Source organism: Tinamus guttatus, unplaced genomic scaffold, assembly GCF_059628265.1.
Source record: "Tinamus guttatus ecotype Peru unplaced genomic scaffold, ASM5962826v1 Tinamus_guttatus_pri_ptg000027l, whole genome shotgun sequence".
Taxonomy (NCBI): Eukaryota; Metazoa; Chordata; class Aves; order Tinamiformes; family Tinamidae; genus Tinamus; species Tinamus guttatus.
This window is the reverse complement of record NW_028288561.1, coordinates 4002447-4022677: the sequence shown is the minus strand read 5'-3', so window position 1 is coordinate 4022677 and position 20231 is coordinate 4002447. Positions and strand designations below refer to the sequence as shown.

Sequence of the window (20231 nt, the reverse complement as noted above, 5' to 3'; positions counted from 1 at the left end):
ATAACATGGGAAAAATAATAAATACAAAGATCTCAGTGTTAGTGCCTGTGCTACAGTGTGTTCAATAACCTTCTCTTTATGGAAAACACTCAAGTAGACTCTGCATGCTGTGCTGCTTGTGGAGAATGGTCTTTATCTAAAACAATAACTCTTATTAGGAAGATCTACTTTTCTGTAGACTGAACTATACTATAATATTTTATTGGCCACAAGAGTATTGAACTGGTTGGAGCTCTGTCTTTCTTTTAAAAGTAAATATAAAAGTTAAACTACTAAGCAAATATTGTTTTCTCAAAGGAATTGTTTTGGTTTTGAACATACAATATAATACTGCCACATTAAAAGACTTGATACAAATCTGATTTCATTAAAATTTAAGACATACATTTACTGAAACTTTTCCGTAAAAAAAAAAAAAAAAAAAAAAAAGGATGAATTCTGAGATGGTCTATGTGACATTAAGTAACATTTTGAGAAATAGTATGTGGACATTCCACACTTTTTATTAACAAAATTCTTCACAACGTGAAAGAGTTTATTTCCCAACAGTATATCGATCAGTATGTACAGAACCCTCCCCCCAAAATCTGGGTTCCTGTTAGTCAAGATTTTCTCTAGAGTTCCTAGAGGTGTCAATAGGACGGACAAATAGACATTGAACTAAAACGTATCCTCAGAGGAAATTGGAGAAATGTTGAAAGTATTCAGTGCTGCTCTCTTAAGAGTTCCTTTCCACCATTACCTACGCTCCAGTTAGGGCAGAAGTGTCCATGGTTTCTGAATCTTGCTTTGCACTTAGCCTTGGCTTTGAAGTTTTCCTCACGGCGTTTGAAGTAGAGCAGAGCCAAAAAGCACTTGGAGTTTCCTCCCGCGGCCGTGTCGCTGTTCTTGGCTGTGCCCGCCGGGATGGCAGTCCTCTTTCTTTGGGATGCAGCTGCATTTCCTCTTCTGTCAACTCCTGGACTAGTGTTTGTTAGTGGTGACTTCTTTTGTAAATGCCTTGTGAAGCAGGTGAGGTATAATCCAAAGCAAAAAGCAGGTATAATAGTGGATTTCAGAGACTTGTATTCCTGACAGCAGTTCCCAAAATTTCACGGCATCTATTTAATTCACTGAACAGTGCAAACACTCTATCTATTTGAGCTTCAAAAGTTCATCCAGTCCTCCAGGCTAGCATTATAATTCTTTCTGAATTCATACGTGTTTTTGTTTAGTCTGTACATGGATTCAAGTTCTGGCCAGTTCATATCCTCACTGATATCCTCTCTCCAGCAGCTGGGGAGATTAACCCTCCCATCCTTCCCACAGTTGTCCTCTTTAAAATAAAACAAAGAGGATTTAGTGCATAACATGCTAGTAGGAAGTAACTGTACATATACTTAGAGCTCCATGCAGGAAAAAAACAAAACAAAACAAAAAAACACTACAAGTGGTCCACAATGTTTCAGAAATACTGTATATGTATCACAGAACCAACTCTGTTTGTTTGGAACTTTAACCTGTGCAAAATGTGTACCTTATTAATTGTAACTCCATTTGAGCTCTGTCATTTATATATGATCTAGGTATGTAAATGATATAGGTATCATTTCAACTAGAAATAAATACTACAACTAAATTAGCAATTCCTTTTGGAGGAACTGAGAATACCAGACTGTACCTATGAAGGTGCTTGTGCATATTTTTTTCACTACAGAATTTGAAAATGTGTCTTTGAAAAAGAAAAGATTCAGAAACAGGGTAATTGGCAAGTCAGAGCAGCCCATGAACTGTTTTAATTGTCCTGGCAGCTTTACATTTTTATCTTACCTTTGGGCTCTGAAAAGTTCAGAACTGACAAGCAGTACACTAAGTTAGAATGTCTTGCAGGTTTTCAAGGGCAGTAAAATAAACATAAGCAAATATGGGGTTTAGTATAATGATAAAAATCACTCAAAATAAACAGATCTGTGTGTTTCTGTACAAAGCCTTTATGTTCTGGCTGTTTCCTTTGCTCACAACATATGAGGAGGCTGTGGTGGCACAAACAGCAAGCAAACACACACTACTCTGCCCCAGGAAAATGACACCACGGTTTACCGCTTTTAGCTGGTGTGACAGCTAGAGAGATCCTGCAAGTTTAAATTTAGACATTACCATCTCCAAATTTTAAGGGCAGTTAAGCATAACTGGTTTCTTCAAGTGAGAGTTCACCCTTGCTTCAGTTCCAAGTTGCCCCAGGTTGCAGGGATGTGCACGAAGAGGCTTTGCACAGCACTAGCAGGTCATACAGATGACACTACCTCATTTTACCTCAGGTAATAATGTTAAAAATGTGCTGCATGCAAGAAAAAAAAAAAAAAAAGATGCTAGGGAGAAAAAGGTAAGTTAAAAACTAATGCTTTTCATAAACTGCCTCCAACTCACAGTGACTTGGAAGATGATGGTCTCTTCACATCTGGCCATTTTCGACGCTGAAACTGCCTAATTTTCAAGCAGCAAAAGGAGAAAAAGTTAACCATCACCAAGAAAACCCCAAGCACTACAGTCTGAAATAAGGGAAAGAAGAAGAATTTAGTCTAAATTTCAACTAAGACGACTAGAACATGCTGTAACAGTGAAACAGGAATACCTACAGCGTTCCCAAGTAATCAGCATGCAAAGATCTTGCAAATGCAGTTCCTGTCCGCTTGGTTCCCAACCCCACATTCCTAACTCTTTAGCATTAAAGTGTTATTTATGAGTTAACTTTTTTAAAAAAAGATGAATACCTGTATTGCTCATAGCTTCCATCTTTAAGCCCTAGGTAAGGAAAAATTAACAATGTTACAAGCGTTGCCTGGAGAATAAGGTATCAGGTAAAGTGCAATTTTTAATACAAAGAGCTAACTTGTATTGCCATGATAAACGTTCGCATAACAGTTCTAGTGAACATGTATTTTTTACTTAATTCCTTATCTAAGTAAAATACATTGCAATTTGGTATAAGAGGCCCCTGTGAGCTTGAATTATGCCATGATTCTATGACTTGTATTCTGTGTTACTGTATTTTTTCACCCTTCAATCAGATTTGTTCCTCTCTAATATCCTCCTGCCCCACCACACCATGGTCTTACACTTCAGGCTGCTGCTTGGCTAATGTTTCCAGAAATCGATGTTTAACACACATGTAACAAACCCAAACCCTGAACGTGGAGCCATCAGCCTCAGCAGGACACTGATAAAGAACTGCTACAAATTCCTTCTTGACAAGCAAGAGCCCCCCTTCTTTTGAGGGAGTTTTGGAGCGTAGTGGGAAAGGCACTTACCCAGCTCCATGTTCCTCGTTCGTGGGTTGCACTGTTTGTATCCTTTGCAGCTTCTCAGTTCCATGAGCTGGACGTGCAGTTGATTGAGAACATCTCGATCTAGCGTATTCACTGCGTTAATTAGCTGGCAATAAAGAGCAGTTCTTGTTAGAGAACATTGTTACATGGTTCGGGATCTTACATATGTAGAATCCATGTGTGGTTTATTTCCACCAAAAAAGCCACCAGAATTTACATTAAATGATTAATGCTTATGTACATCTTGCAGCAATACTGTGCTGTTTCACTGTAACACCAATAAACAACGCTGATGTGCTACGCTACTTACAAATTAATTAGAGTTGATAATCTTAAGCCTCATCTCAGTGGGCAGCCAGGACCCTCAGGATTTTATCAGACTCCAAAACCAGAAATAGGCAACACAGAAAAGCTGTTTTCAGAGCTCGGTAAATGGGTACAGTATTAGGTTTATATGTCTGGGGTAAAGGTTTAGGAAACTGCTATAGGAACAGCACTGTCAGTGACAGCCACTAACTGTCCCCTGTGACTGAAGAATGCAGAAGTGCTGCAACATATAAAACGTCTGGGTTTGACCTACTCATGATTTTTTTTTTCCTTTTTTTTTTTTGTTGTTGTTGTTGTTGAGATTATCTTTCTTGAACTGGGATCACTCAGTGCATCCACATTAGGTCAATAGTTATGTTTTGCACTACAACAACTCCTAGCAAATGCGTATTTAGCAACTCAAAAACAGTATCAATTCTTATTGCAGAAACATGTTAGTGTTACACTTTGTTATGTCCAGAGCTGTTTGTTTTATGATCACGTACCTGGTATGGATCAGTATTGAGATCAAAATACTCCAAAAACCCCGTAGCAAATTCGCAGAACAGGAAGTTGTGGGTCTCGTTGATGGTCCTCAGACACCAGTATGTGTTGTTGTTGGCACTGGTACAGGCACAGAAAGGGCCCACTGCAAATGAAAGTTTAGATGTCACAAAGGCATAAGATACATGCTGGTCGTGTTAGACATGGGCACGTAGAAAATCATATTATTCCCAGACAGTTACTGTCTTCCTCCCAAGCAGGGGCTGCCTTCTGGCACGCAGGTCTCGTCTACCTCTACTTGTGGCACAGGACACACAACTCACTAGATCCCGACTGGATGAGGTGCTTTTCCCTCTGTTTATTTCCCACCTGGGAAACTGCAGGTGTAAGTCACAGAATACCCCTAAGAACCAATATAGGACGGGGCAAAGAAGAGCATTTGCTGTTCCTCAGTTAAAAACTGTCTGTTATCTGCTGGCTTTGAGTGGCAGCCTGGTTTTGTTTAACTGCCCCTGCCTTTATAGCACAAAACCACAGTGCCAGCGCTGAAACACGGTTTACTGAGGATGAGGAAATTGTGGGGCTTGGCCTCGGCACCTACTGCTACTGTTACTGCTACCACCGCAGAATCCAGCGGAGCCGGGACCTGGCACCCACCTATTACTTAGTTTAGGGCAGCCTTACGTGTCCACAGCGGGGCAGTTTGCCAGTGCTGGTTGTCGTGGGTGAAGCAGGTGAGGCCGGGCATGCTGCACGTGTCGTTGTTCTTGAGCCTCTTCAGCAGTTTGCGCAGTTTCTTCTTCCGCCTCTGTTCTCTAAGCAGCCACAGCCTGTCTTTCTCCTGGAGGGCTTTCCTGCACACAGGAAACACTAGGGTCAGGCAGACTGTCTTATACTTGTGCATCCCTAAAAAATAATACATTGCTAATAAAATAAGCAGATTTTAGGGGAAAAAAGTATTTGGAATTTTTAAATTAGTGGCCTCTCTTCCAAATGGCTCTAGAGATACTTAGATTGTAGCTTGTGTTCATAGACCAAATATTTATATCTTTGCATTTCCTCTTTCAAGGGAGCATGACTTACTTGAAAGGATGAAGATGGGATCCTCTATGTCTCAGTTTGCTTTTATGTTTGGAATGGTAACTGGAAAAAAAAAAAAAAAAAAAAAAACACTGTTAAATGACCAACAGAAGGACAGTTGTTCATCCCATATTACCACACTGCATTGGGCTTGGATTTGATCTCTTACCCCATCACCCTATTAGCCCATATACTTTACACACGACTATTAAACATGGCAGCACGTGGGTATTTTGTCCCTGGGGAAGCGCCGGCAGCCCCTGGCACGGGCAGTTCAACGGGTGCCCGGCTGGATCGCGGCTCCCGCAGAGCAGTGCAGCAATCCCGGCCGGCGGCAGCTCATGGAAACCCCCCGGCTGCTCTCCCGCCTGGCAGTGACGGGAACCGCTTCCGACCCGCGCAGACACGGAGCGGCTCCCGCGACGGCTCCGCACGAGCCCTCCGGAGATACCTGATCTTGTTGCAGTCGCATTCTTCAGGCCTCTTCTTCTTCAGATGCCCCCTCACCTCTCTCAGGTTTTTGATTTTATTTTGCAAAGTCTCAATCTGAACAAAGGTAAAGATACTCATTAGAGGGATTAAAAAAAAATATCAGAGCATGATTTAGCCTTGTTCTACCTCTCTCCAGCCCCTTCTACTGCTATCAAATTCTTCTTTTCAGCACCTTCCACAACGCTCACCACTAGCAAGCATTTTCGGGAAACAAAGGAAATCTCTAGAGGAAATTACAGACAGGAGAAAATATGGGCTTTTTTTGGAGAGGGAGAGGAGGACATACAGCTTTAGCTAGACAGATGCTACAGTTCCACAGATTTTCCTTCTTGCACAATTCAGGACAATTGCAAAGGCAGAAAGGTTACCCAAAACAAACCAAAGCCCTTAAAGTTCAGCCTGTCACAGATCTGAAAAGCAACTAGAGAGGGTCCCAAGTCCCTCTTCTGAAGTGGCACGTTTCCATCATTCCACACGATGGTCTTTAGCAGCATTGGGCCACACAGGAGCTGGATTAGCCACTCATTTAATTGTGCCACCCACTGTTTATTTTTAACCCCTAGTTCATGAGTCGATGAAACACCTGGTTCAGTCCAGCTCGTGGGCAGCCCAGGTCACCCACACGCGGGTGCATCCAGGCTTCCACCTGGGCTCTTTCCACAGCTGAAAAAGCAAAGTCACCCAGACTGAACAAAGCAGCTACTGCTGCTACCAGTGACTGTAGAACTAATGGACAAACCTGACTGACAACTAGAGAAGACTTCGAGAAAAACACTCCAACCCTCAGAGCCCGAATCAGGAGCCCATAAGGACACATGCAGGGCTCCTTCTCTTGGGTGCTCCACGTAGCCTACATCTTCTGAAGTATGAAAGACTGGAACAGCACCATGATATTGAGGACGTTTGATTTGCCCCTTTTGAAATGCTAGCAGAGCTAATATCTTTTTTTCAATCCCTGCCTTGTTACTTGCCAAGCCGTACTGTGAAGGCCAGCAGGTTCTCACACATAACTATGTTGTGAATTCATGTGATGCATTCACCAGGAGAGCAAGAGAGGACCCTGTCTGTATGAAATCTCTACTCTGAAACCAGACAGCAGGTTCAAAATGCTCCAGTGAGGTTTAGAGATCCCCAGAGGCAGACAGACCCCTGCAGAAACAGTCAGCATGATCCTGTCAGCCCACGGAAACCCATGCTAAAAGCACACACTGCAAATACGTGACTGGTAACACCACTGACCTCGTGGTCAATATGAAGTTTATGGTCCTTCCAAGCTTGCAGTGACCTGTACAGATCTGTATCACACTGAACAGTATCGTTCTCCAGGATATAGCACCTGGCAACAGGAAAAAAATGCATTTATTACTGCACACAAATCCCACCAATGCAAACAGCTGGTTTGAGTAACACAATTTGAGGACACATGGAAATGACAGGCAGAATTCAGAAAAGGATCGCATATTCAAGAGACTTAGGAGAGCATCCTCAGAGCCAGGAAAGACAGTTGGTTTTGAATAGCCATGGAAATTTTTCCAGGAGAAAAATGAGGGGGAGAATCTCCTTATCCCAGTCAAGGAGACCCTGTTGACTGTTTCATTCCTATATGTAACTTGTTCTGCACAGAGTTCCTGCTTATTCGTTAAGCTGCCTACACAAATAAGCTGTACTAACTAGCAGGCACTGAGAGTGGTGCTCAGAAGCAATTTCGCTATGCGTAATTAAGTGATGTGGGGAGTAGCAAGAAGAAAATGCTTCTTTATAATATGAATTAGGATATCACAAAGAAAAATAGGCAAATCTTGCAGTTTTCTATAAAAGGAATAACGTCCCCCCGACTCGCAAGGCTAAATGCCCTTTGAAAACATTAAGTTATTGTGTTTTACTAACTCCTAGTGCAAGTTTTAAGATTCCTTCAAAATATTGGCTTACATGATAAACTTAGAAGTTCATTAAGGGGCAAGAAATGTGTAGTCAATTCTGAGCACTTGCTTAAATGCAACCTGAGTGTTTTTCACCATTCATTTATTTATATATAATAATTAATGTCTTAAAAAAGAAAGACATCACAGGCCTTGACCTCGCGTACCCACCTGTGCGTCACTTTTATCAGGTTGGGGGCCGTGTACTCCGTGATGCTCCCAGTGCCGCTGTATTCGCCCACGTCTCGCTCCTCCTCGTCACGGGCAATAGCAGCAATGGCCCTCTGCACCTTGTGCCTTTTGGTGATGTTCCTCGGCACGGCCGGCTGGAAACCGTCCTCCAGCCCGAAGTTGTACACCTCTCCGTCCAGCTCCACGGACACGGAGCGGATGGAGCGATTCCGCACATAGCTCGGCTTGTACTCTGTGTGCGAAAGAGAAAAGCGTGAGAAAAGGGTGAGAAACAGCGCGTTACGATTTGGTCATCTTTGTGGTTCTTAGGAATAAATGGCCTATACGGTGACACTTGGAATTAACTGGATGAGAAATGGTGTTTGGTGAGGCTGTCCCTCAGAGCTGCTGCCTTACTGCCTTTTGCAAGGATGGGTAGTGCCTTAAACCATGAGAGGGGGCCGATGCAATCCAAATGCAGAGGGATGGCGGGAGGGAAGGAAGAGGAAGGCAGTTTCGCTTGAAGAGTGAGCAGCAATTTCCAAAAAATTCTGCTCTTCCCTCCAGAGTCACCAGATGGCAGCAAGATCCCAAAAACCGCAGCAGCAGCAGCAGGAGGGATGGCACCGTCCAGCTGCAGCCCCGCTCTCCACAGCCCCATCACCTGCTCCAGGACGGGTGTGAGGACCCTTCCAGGCTCAGTGCCGGGATCAGCGGGACGTGTTTCGGGGCCTGACACCTTGTGCAGCTCCGCGCTCCTTCTTCAAGGTAAGAGCCTTCACTCTGTGGAGAGGGGCTAACCCTGAAGCTTCCCTTCCACCCAATTCTACTTCTTTTCTTCGCAGTGTTTTTCTGAGGTACAAACTGGCCAGCGAGGCCTTGACAAGGCACCGCCGGCAGCGCTACGAGGGCCTCACTTGGCCTCTGTGTTTGCGGTGCAGAGCTGAGGTGAGGCGCCTGCCCGCGCTATCGCTGCCGCTTGAGGCCTGGTCCCTCTGCCATCACTGCTTGCCTGAGTCCCCTGCCCCAGCACACATCCCCGGAGCTCCTTTTCTGCTTGTTCTGGACCTGCAAGGATGAACTTAGCCATGGAGTTTAAATCAGTATCTGAACTTCCCTAATGTGGGATAGGATCCACCTGGGGCCACTATTTCCTACTCATTGTCAACAACTGCTCTGAGTCATTCCTCACACAGATGGTCCTGTTCCTTGGGAAAGGAAGCCCAACTGGACCAAACACAAGCACGGAGCCGCGCTCTGCTCCGGGCTCTTGCTCCACGCGTGGTTTGGAGGCACCCAGGACAGAGCAGCAGCTCCCTGGGCTCCGCTGTCCTCGACACAGAGCTGCAGCAGCAAATGGTGCTGCACGGGGCTGGACATGAGAAAACACCATCACTGAGCCAGTCCATGCTCCGTAATATTGCCAGCTTCCTCTATGGGACAACCTCCATGGCAAAATAAGCAGAGGAAAAAGAAAAAAAAGGGCAAACGGACATAGAATGCAGCCAAAATTGACAGAAGAAGCATCCGCCCCGCTGGCACCAACATCCTGACACCTTCTCCAAGAGCTTTCTACAAATTCCAAAATGGTCACAGGCTCCAAAGCTGTTTGGATGATTTGGGGATGAGAAATGAACGTCTCTTCCCGCCCGGAACAGCAGGGAGCTGCTGCCAGCAGCACGAGCACCGCGCGGAGCAGGGCCGGGCCAGCCGGGCCGCACGGCCTCCGCCTGGGGCTCCAGAGCTGCTGCTGCTGCTGTTCAACCAGGAGAGTCACAGCTGGAGCAGGGGGAAGACACAAAAAGGAGAACAAAACCCAAACCAAAGAGCTGATTTCAGGCACCCATTCAGGAAAGGTTTGAATAAATGAGAAGGAAGCTGAAGGCTTCCACAGGTAGGAGGAAATTCCCCAAAGCTACCCCCCTGCTAATTATATTCAAAGTGTAAAGTCCCATTTCTTTAATTGCTCCCTCATTTCACCTTGTCAAGCCCAGCCAACCAGCAATTTCCCTCCCTTCCAGCTCTCTCATGCCAACCCAGCTCAGCAAAGAGCTGCAGGGAGCTGCAGCCACGCAGGTCTCAGGAGCACAAAAGCCCAGGAGTCACTTCTCCCTCGAAGCCAAACCCTAATCCAACCTGCTAAAGAACAAATTGGGCTGGAGCAAGACAGCTCACGACGGGCTCCTCGCACCGCATTACCCCACAGAGCTGTGGGCAGTGCCAAACACCAGCCTTGGCAGCGAAAATTGTTCAGAGCCCAATATTCACCTGCGAGCGCCGTGCACCCGTGTGCACCGAGGCCGGAACTGCCAGACTAGTCCCTCGGTTCTCCCTCAGGGCCAGGCTTTGCTCTGCAGGTCGCTGGCCTGCACACACAACCCCACACAAAGCAGATGCAGATTAAACATAAACAGATCAAACATTTGGCTCAACACACCCAGGCCCATCTCAAACTGCTCAAGTTTGGTGAGTTCTGTGGGCCCCGATACTCCCTTGTCTGCTCTTGCAGGAGGCAACTGTCTTGAGCGGGTGCTGCTAAAACGCTGTATCCTCAAAATTGACTCTGCAGGGGGAATCTGGAGCCACTTAAGCTTAAAGAAGCCAAGCACTTCTTGGTGCTGCCGTCATCCTGCTTTGTCTTCTCAAGTCACTCGAGGGACCCGCTACCACCGAAAAGGAAGCGGGCTAGAGAGGCCGGGCTGAGCTTTTAGAGCTATTTTTTAACAGTATCTCAGGTTTAACAGTAACTCAGGTTTCAGCACTGGAGAGTGCGAGCATGAATTGCAGTATCTGAAATTATCGTTCAGTTGACTAAAGTGAGATAATGCTTTATTATAAAACCATAAACTTCATATCTGACACAAACTTGCCCAGCCTAATCCCAGCCTCAACACTCGAGCCTTATTACTTACTTTGCAGCTGCCAAATTCATGATTAAACGCTGAGATCATTCAGAAATGATAGTTCTCTTAGGGAAAACTGAGAAGCCCGAGACCAACTGCAACTGCTTCCCCAAAGCAGAACCGCGGCGCTCCCGGGCTCCCCCGCTGCCACCCGTCCTGTGCAGCTGCAGGCTGGATCCGATGCATTCACCAGCACCAAAAATGAGCACAGGATAAGGCAGCAGGCAGGAATCTGCTGTTAAACATGTGCCACACGGCAAAATCCCACCACCAGCCTTGTGAACACCAACAGGAGATACTCGGAATTGAGTAGAGAAGTAGCACTTTTTTAATAACACCAAAGGAAAATCAGGCACTTTTAAATTAAAGTTTGGACGATCTCTCAAACATCTAGAAATACGGAGAGAGAGTTAGAGGTGATTTTTCTTAAGCATCAGGCACAAAGGGGATTCAAAAATCTTATTTTAAAATCTGTGTCCTTAGAGACTTCAAGGAGAAAAAGAAATCTGCTGAAATCCAGTTTCCTACAACAGCCACTAAATATTTTACTTCATTCTTTTTAAAGTAATAGACACTCAGGGATTTTGCATAACAAGTAAAGTCAGGTCTTTAGGACCACAAACATGGGAATTTTGCTACAACATTGAGACTATCTCAAAAGAAAAACTATGAATATCAGGGTAGAAATGCACTAGTCCCTTTTCACAGACTCCTGTTCCTTGTTCACAGACCTGGGCAGCCTCTCCTTTCTCTGCGTGCAGCTAAGTAACTCCTTTAATCACACGCACTTGCTTATCACAGTAGGAAAAGATTAAATTCACAGCAAGAAAAACACAATAGAGCACAACGCAGCCCACCGTCGCTTTAAAACTTTCCTCCTATTGCAAATTTTTGCTTCATTTTTTCTTATTAAAACAAAAGCACACCGATGAGGACTGAAAAATGCAGATATTTGTGCAATGTTGCTGACACCCAAAGGCATATACACCAAATGTTAATGTTTCTGTGCTTCTAGCACTAAAAGCTACTGAATTTATTCAATTTAGAAAATATTCTCTCTTGCTAAATGCACCAATGCACCTGGTCAGGCATCTGGGTCACGTCTACATTAGAGAGCAATTAGTTCATCGCAACATTTGGTGCTCAGGCCCCTCTATCTAAAATTTATGTGGCCTTTGGCAGGGCGGTATTTGGTCTGGTCCCCTTGGCCAAGCCTCCCCCCTGTGCTCGAGTGGTTTGAATCTCCCTGGAAGCCTCGTTGGTCCTTGTGTCCTGTTGGGGCTGGAACGCCCCGATGCGCCGCAGCTCCCACAGGAGCTTCCTGCAAGTGACGGTCGATTAAAACGCAGCAAAACTGCTCTGCAAACACATCCCTGCTGCACATGGGGAAAGGGAACGACCAGAGGGTTCCCTTCCAAACCACCCTATCGCTGTGACCCAAAGCATTAATGCAGATAGGACCTATTCTAGTTTGAAACTTCAATTTTCTGTTTACTTATTGCTCAACCTGACAAAACGCAGGGGTGCTGCAGGTCGCCAGGCATCCACTGGGAACCCCAAGGACTCCCTCAGAGCTGTGCAACTCACTTCATCTCCCATCCTAGCACTCATAAAACACCCCCACACAACCTCAAAATCGCAGTCACGTCCTATTAGCGTTTGCAGAACACGGGCTGCAAGGAAAGGCTCTAGTTTCTCTTTGACAATTTGCAGTCCCGTGAGCCAGACTGCTAGGAAGGTTGTTTAAAAAAATATCCCTGGGATGCTCCACTGGCTTGTGTTGCATCATGTTCATGTCCTTTTGGGATGCAGTGTATTAGATAAGTGAATGTGAAAGAGTAGCCAACACCACACGAGTCTGTGTCCACAGGTCTAAGGGAACGTCTGTCCCTGCGCGGCACAGCCTGGACGTGGGCAGAGCAAAGCATCTGTGGCCAATTATCCCATCCAAGACCCAAGCAATGGGAACACGACTGCCCGGATCCTCTCTCGGGCTGCCCAGGTTTGAGCCTCGTGGTTCAGGGAGGCACAGGGAGCCGAAGGGCACGGTGCAAACGCTGCCTCCTCCAAGCAGAACCCTGGGGCAGGGATGTTCCCATCCTGCTGATGGTATCTCTGCAACCTTCACTTTGCCTCAACCTCCTTCACACACAAGTGAAAGGTAATTATACACTTAATCACCTCCTCTGGATGTTGTGAAAATTAGTTAATGTTTAGGAAGCATATCACAGATGGAAAGTACTTAAATAAGTGTTAAGTATTATTAGATAGCATTATGTTGCCCTCACTTAAATTGTTTTCCTCTTCACATTTAAGTGTCTTCGATTTACTCCTGTTATTTGACTCCCCATAACTAAACTTTTTTCCTGTAACTTACAAAAAAAAAAAAAAAAAAAAAAAATTGAACTGCAACCTCTAGTGTGATTAAAAGATTACCTGGTGTGCCACATATGTAAACAGCAAGTATAGTTGAGTAATTTCATCCTGGAACCAATAATTTTTTTTTCAACTAAAAATTAGCTTAGTAGGTACTAATAAGCTTGCAAGGCAAATATAATGGGAGAAAATCAATTTAAACTCTCTGTTTGAAGCTTGTGCCAGGTCATTATAGAGAAAGACTAATCTGCTAAATAATTAAGGCTCCGCATTTGTGGAGTGAGACGAAAGAAACATTGCAAGTGAATAATAATTCTGTGCTGCCATTTGCCTCTTTAATCTATAATTAGACTAGGTACTTCAAATATAGATATTAGCCTAAGGTTTAAAACAGAGCCAGTGGAAAGGGCTTTCTGAAAAAGCACCTGCTCTGTGCCAAGGAAAGCACAAACAGGCTCATCCCCTTTGGATGTGATCTCTGGTTAAAAGTCAGCCTTGACTCTGCTGACTGAGCATGAGGAAAGGATGTCAGAAGCAAAAAGCTTCTGTAACAAAGTGCATGCATCCTTATTAAAAATAAATTACTGCAGTAGCAGCCTGAAGCACTGCACTACCTACTGAAAATTTGAGTACTTGCTATACAGCACTGTTCATGGCCTATGGCAAGCAGCACATCTTTACATCTCAGCGTGGGTATGGCAATTCCTAGTTTCAAAAGTAATTACTATAGGACCATATTTTTTATAAAAACATTTCTCTTCCTACAAAATGAGGATATTTCCAAGTCTGATTGTCCAGTATGAGATAGGCATCTAAATATGAAGATGGGTAATAGATAATCTGGTCTGCAGGGACATATGTAGGATTTCATGTCCGTGAATACCAGGACAATTATGGGTGTTTGAGAACAAACTCATAACAGTTTTCTAAGGCAGAAACAGAAGATGTAGGGGATTCACTTACTCTTCTTGGAGAAGAGTTTCTTTCTCCGTCCGACATGGCTCAGCTTGTACTCGTTCTCTTCACAATTGCAGTCTTCACTGTTCCTGTTGTAATACTTGGGCAGAAGGTTGGAGGTGCCTTTGCTGTTGCCTGCAGCTGCCAAGCTTGCCATTCCCTTGCACTTGTGCAGCTTGAGCTTCCCGCTGGCATCTTCCACACACTGCCATTTCTGGAAGAAACATTTGATCAATAAAACTCTGCCTCCAACCCTCTATTGCCTAACGGCCAGCTGCCCTAGCAGCGAGTCCTCCTTACTGTAGGCAGGACCTTATCTATTGCCCACAAGCAAAACCCGGTTCTTAGACTGTTCTCAGACAGCACAGGAGCTCTCTGTAACACTCTTGCATTTGTTTCTGGGAGGCAGAACAGTGGGAATTGCTTAATAAAATCAATATTACTGTTAAAAACATGGTGAGGGGTCCCAGAAGAGAGACTTGTGGGATGAACCAAGGAAGCTCAGCGCTCATCCGCAGGCCTGAGAAGGATCCCTGCTTACAAAGAGCTCTGTTTGGCCACCAGGAATCTGTGGCACCACCACACCATTGCCACCATCACACCCTCCTGCCCCAGAGCCACTATCGTTCAGCTGAACAGACCCAGGCCTGCCTATAACCTCTGCCCCCTCCCCTGCCCTGTCGGAGGGAAGCAACTTTCCTGAGGAATTTCCTTTTTGTTCCTAGCTTGGTGGTGGGATGGATTTATTCAAATTGTAGATTTTTTTTTTGTACCCAGCTATCTGTGCTGATAATCTAGACACCTTCTGCCAACAGAGAGGAACAGACAGCAGCTGGGTACAATTCATTTCAACTTAAAGCAGACATGTAAAAGAGATGAGAAAAGGACTACCTCACAGGCCCTGCACAAGTGCTGTTTATCTTCATTGACCTAAAAAGGGTCTAGATGACTGGATCAGCTACGGATGTCTGCAGTTAGATGAGATTAATTCCATCCAGAGAGCTCCTCTCAGGAGCTTTTCCCATTCAATACACTTGCACTCGATTCAGTTTAAGGGGGAGCTGAACGGGATGCCTGTTAAAATGATAATCCCTCTTTCTCTCAGACTAAAGAGAATCTTATCTCTAATCCCGATTCCTTCTTTTACCTGCGGTCACTTGCTTATAGCCCCTTTCTGCTTCTGCCAGAGCTGGGTTCAAGTGTGAGGGAGTTTAGTCACCCCCAGGTTGGCACAAAGGCATCTACCCACCTCCCAGAGGCACCACAAAACAACTTTACCTACTCTTTTATTTACCAACACACAACTAGCTTCTAAACTAGGCTTTGGGATACATTAACAAAAAACACAGTAATTGTTATTACTGTCACTTGGAAGCATTTCAGCTTTTTGCCGAGTCTTGAGAGGAGTTCCTTCTTTCCCCTATACAAAATCTGAGCTTTGTGCCTCCAGGACTTACTGGGGTATCAGTAATTTCCCAAATAAAAGAGCAGATAGAAAAACAGCAACAGCTCCAAGTGAGATGACATTTTACGGTCAGCCTGGAGCTCTGTGCAGAAGAGGCAATCACCTCTTCGCATAGAGAGGCGCTCCCAGGCCTGTGCAAAAACTTACATTTCCCAGGGAAAGCTGCCCTACGACGTGCAGGACAGGAGAGTAAAGAGAGCAGCGTTGTGCTTGTGCCGTAGAGACTTTAATGGGAGCCAGCACTGAACTGGCCAGTTACATTTGAATCAGCTACATCCAAAGTGAGCTCCTCTCTCTTTTAAAAGTTTGGAGGTTTATAGCGTGTCTGCCCATTTCTGTAGAGCTGGACGCCAGGTCTCCTGAGCAATAATTATTTCAGAGAGGCAGATGTTATGTTCTATCTCCTGTATGATCCAAGCCGTGCGCTGACGTAGACAAACCTGGCTAAACTTTCAGCACAAAAAATCACAGGAAATCAGTGACAGACACTGGCAACCAGATATTTAAAAGCTACATCACTGCATGACTGTCTGTCTCTGTAAAGCAGGGTATGACTTCCTAGGAGGTACACAACAAAAAAGCCTTTGAAGAACCAATTGCTATTTCTTTCTTTTTTTTTTTAATGTCTAAATGGGCTGATACACTGTTCAAGTTGAAGTAAAAGTTATTTTACTAAAATGAGTCTTTTGCCATTAAAAAAGTTGTAAAATGTTTGCTGTTGTTTCCAATTTAGGTTCATATGAACCTTGTTTTGGGAAATATATGAACGAATTGTACTTTCTGCTCAAGAGAACTCTCTGTTGTACATATCCATTGTATTAATAATAAAGGCCTTTTCAACAGATTCAACAAAGAGTTAAATGCCATGATGAAAACTGCTGTAAATAAATGCCCTGATGTGAGGTCCAAAATATTTATTCTCCATTTCTTTAATCTCCTGTCAAAAAAGAGCAAGTGATGCTCATTTTTCCCCTCCAGCTGAACTGGAAGAATTCCTTTATTTTTTGGTGCTTTCCAAGGCAGCTGTATGCTAAAGTGAAAATATCTTCAAGGCTTTGCTGGAAGGGCATGGTGTATACATCAACAGGCCCATTGCTGAATGAATGTAAACCACTTCACAAGCAAACATTGAATACATGTTGCAATAAAGGAGTCTCGGGCTCTTACTTTTCCTCAAAATAGATAAGGCAAGTGTGAAAATACATCTGGGATCCTGTGACTTACCCTGCTTGCTTGTAAGTACAAACACAAACTCAGCATCATGGCTATATTACATGTTGTCATTCCCCAGGATCTTTCAAACTTAGGGAAAAGGGCAGTGGTAGAAGTGGAACTGCGAAAATCCCTACTTGATCCCTACTCGTTGTGAATTCTGGCATTTTAAATGTACATCTAGTGCACAACATACAAAAACCCGTTGTCAACCCCTGGAAGCAGCTAAAGTATTTTATAAAAGGTAATCATCTAAATAATTAAGTCCCTATATAAAGAAGTCTAAGTGCCCCGGAGATACTTTGGCTCACAGTCACAAATGATAACCATCCAGTAGCAAAATATAATTACATATAAATAGTGGATTAACTCAGCCAGCCAAAAAAGCAAAGTGCCCTTAGTTCACCATTTGCCCCCAACTTCTCAGGTCTTTTCTTCATCAGTCCAAAAGATATATTCCTCATTCAGGTTCTGTGGCCCATAATATCTCACAGGAGCTAAGTCCTGAAAGGTAGAGCAGCTGTAACACAAACTAGGGAACAGTGGAAAACACGAGCTCTTCCACACTCTTTATCCCAGCTCATGTCAAAACTCCAAAGGAAGAACCTTTTTTTTTTCTTCCTGTGCTCAAGTCATCAGATAAATGGCTTTTGCAGAGCATTCTGAAGCCCATCAAGTTAACGTTGTGCAAGACTTTTCAGACACCTTCAGTCATCCCAGCTGTTCCAGCTGGAGATTTCCCACCAGTTTCAGGCAAGCAGTGCCAAGGCAGTGCCTGTGCTGGTGCTTTCTGCCACCTACTGCGTTGGGCTTGTTCGAACACTTCAATCTCTACCCGACCTCCCACTTCAAAACATGCTACTCACAGTTCTTCCCGTGTGATTCAGAAGAGCCTCGGCTATATTTAATGCAGAAATTAGTCCTACTTAACTGAAATCTGGTTCAAAGGTAGGCTCTGAAGTTGGAGAGAAGACAGCTTGTAAGATAAATTCCCCCAAAGCCTAACTATATGTTGTATGTATCAACAGTAGTAAATCAGGACTTCAATATTAATGTAACATGAATCTAACAGCAGCAGTTGTATTGCAAATAGATGCTCTGCTTCTCTTCAGCAAAACTATTAACCTTGAACATGCAAATGATCCCCTAATGGCAAAGACATGCACTTTCCTGTGTGTCAGAAAACCATGATTTCTCTAACAACCTCCATCACCATCAAGTGGTTTTGCATTATTGTGCATCAGAGCCTTCTTGCCACTACAGCAATTATGGATGTTAATTCAAAGTCATTACTTGAGGGCCAGTCAGAAATAAACGGCCATGACCTTCCCAGTAGGATTTTTCATGCAATTCACTCATTTCTTCAGCGAATCTCTCTCAATTGACATTGTTGTCCTTGGGGAAAAGAGGGCTAATCACAGAGTCCTGCTAAGAGAAGACAAAACGTACAGATTTGGGGGGTCTGAGTCCTAAATAATCAATTACATCTCATCAGCTTCTCTTTTTGTTACGGAAATGAGGTACAACTCCCTCTCGCAGAGAAGGGAAAGGTGAAACTCTGTCTGATCTGCTAGCAAGGCTCCCTCCCTAATGGCCTTAGGATTTTCAGCTCTAGGATGGGAGGTTTCTCCAAGACAACGAAGTCCCTCCGCCACCAGCACCCCCACAAACTCCCCTCAGTGGCACTCATCCACTTTAGCTTTATGTGCATGTTTTTGCACCCCATTCTTGCTGCCACATTGGATGGCAAGTTCCAAACAAACTCTCAGAAGGGCTAGAAATACTGTAGCTTCCAGTCTAAATTTATTTTTGAGCAGTAGGGCCACATTTTTCTCCTGTATGAGAAAATGTGCTTTCTTTATTCTTTCTCCCACATTGTGGTTTTCTCCTTGTGTTTTCTGGGCTAATCAGGATAATACAGCAAAATCCATAGAGTGACACAAGCCTCTTCTCTACGAGAGGTAATTCCACAGCTTTGGCCGGCAGCTCATCCTCCTGCTCAGATGTTACAGGTTTCAGTAAACAGTCAACCTCAATTTCCCCTTGCCTGCCTCATACACATTACTATTTCTCTGTTCTTGTTGATTGAAAATAATTGGCTCCTGTCTTCTGTATAGTATCTCTTAGATTCATGCAGACAGATGCGTCTGTCCTCAGTTGTTTTTTTATAGACTGAATAAGCTCAGTTCCTTAGTTCATGCTCACAAAGCTCATTTTATTAATCTTTTATCATTTTGCAGGGGGGGAGCGGTTCTTCTCTGCACCTTCATCCAACTTATCCATCAGCAAAGGATGAGTCCAGCTTCCCCTATTTCATGTCATTACTATATAAATAGTGCTTTCTGTTCTGTTTTTTTTTCCCTTTTCTTTCTTTTCTTTTTTTTTTTTTTCTCTTCTTCATTCCAGCTGGACATTATCTCAGACTCAACTGGCTCATGATTTTTGGAGAATATGACCTCTGTGCTCTCGGTTCAAGTTCAGTTGTCAATGACTCACTCAAACCTTAAAATTACAAGAGGATTTGACAGGAAATTTGGGGCCTCTCTAATATCACAAGCCATAGCTGAAGTGAGGTAGCTAGATCAACCAGCATGCAAACGAAAATTTAGGCGAACACCTCATCTGAAGCATTGTAATTAAATGTTACTATAATTGCAGCATGGCATCAATGGCCCCAGCTGCTGTGTTAGGTGCTGCAGAAGCTAAAGAGTGAGCGAATCCTTCGGCCAAACCAGGAATGGGCTAATGGTGATGGAAGAGGCCGAAGCAGCACTGAGAGGGGAACGGATTTGTCAGGGGTCCCACACCAAGCCTGGAGCAGTCTGGAGCCTGAAGCCAGTCTCTGACCTCCACCGTGTTGTCTTTTGAGCTAACGTACAGTGCTCCTCATATCAGGAGGTTTTTAGCTTCTTTTTTTTTCAGTCAATGCCACTATCAGGTTTGGCAGGGTACGTACAGCACCCACTACTGTATTGACAAGGAATTAAAATAATCTCTGTTAACAAGAAATGCAAATTTCTTGGTTTTGTGAAGCAAAAAAATGAGCAAAAAGATCATAATAGTAAAACAGCCTCTGGACATCATTATATAGGCTTTTTCTGGCTAAAAGAGAAAAACAGCATTGTTAATTATAATTCTTGATAAGGAATACAATCGTTGAATAAGAGTCCTTAATAAACCACCGTGATTTTAATTTTCATGGTTAGTTGCTTCCTATTGTTATCAGTCAGAGGGCTGATAAAATTTTTACTGCATGAAGTTATCAACAAGTCATGGCTTGTTGTAATCGCAAGTTAAGAGCCGGATCCCGAAGTTGCTGAGCACGTGCAGCTTCCTCTGGAAGTCAGGAACTCCAAAGATCCACCCAGCACGCTCCTGAAGGTGTCTGGGTTCCAGCTGGTTTGATATGCTTCACTGCTATCAACGGGCCCTAAATTCCTTAGTAACCTCGGGATATCTCTGCTAGCTACTACGGAACTGGTGAACCACAAGAGAGAGATCTAAAACTTTCTTCCCTGTTGTTAAAGAAATGCCTGAAAAC

General features: G+C 44.1%; 1 protein-coding gene across 3 annotated transcripts in view; it reads right to left on the bottom strand.

Moving 5' to 3' along the window:
• Positions 1–1006: 1006 nt before the first annotated feature.
• The window catches only part of SULF2 (sulfatase 2), a 55567-nt gene continuing 36342 nt past the window's right edge, over positions 1007–20231 (bottom strand). For 2 of the 3 annotated variants that reach the window (XM_088528757.1, XM_010218442.2), the window contains 11 exons: positions 14020–14227; positions 7778–8030; positions 6927–7023; positions 5647–5741; positions 5199–5258; positions 4800–4969; positions 4118–4260; positions 3288–3411; positions 2751–2781; positions 2407–2463; positions 1007–1315 (listed from right to left, as the gene is read on the bottom strand). In XM_088528757.1, the coding sequence (XP_088384883.1) occupies positions 1285–1315; positions 2407–2463; positions 2751–2781; positions 3288–3411; positions 4118–4260; positions 4800–4969; positions 5199–5258; positions 5647–5741; positions 6927–7023; positions 7778–8030; positions 14020–14227 (1269 nt within the window). In that variant the 3' untranslated portion in view covers positions 1007–1284. Of the gene's footprint in view, positions 1316–2392; positions 2464–2750; positions 2782–3287; positions 3412–4117; positions 4261–4799; positions 4970–5198; positions 5259–5646; positions 5742–6926; positions 7024–7777; positions 8031–14019; positions 14228–20231 lie in introns of all 3 variants that reach the window. The other variant, XM_088528749.1, reaches the window with a different exon arrangement.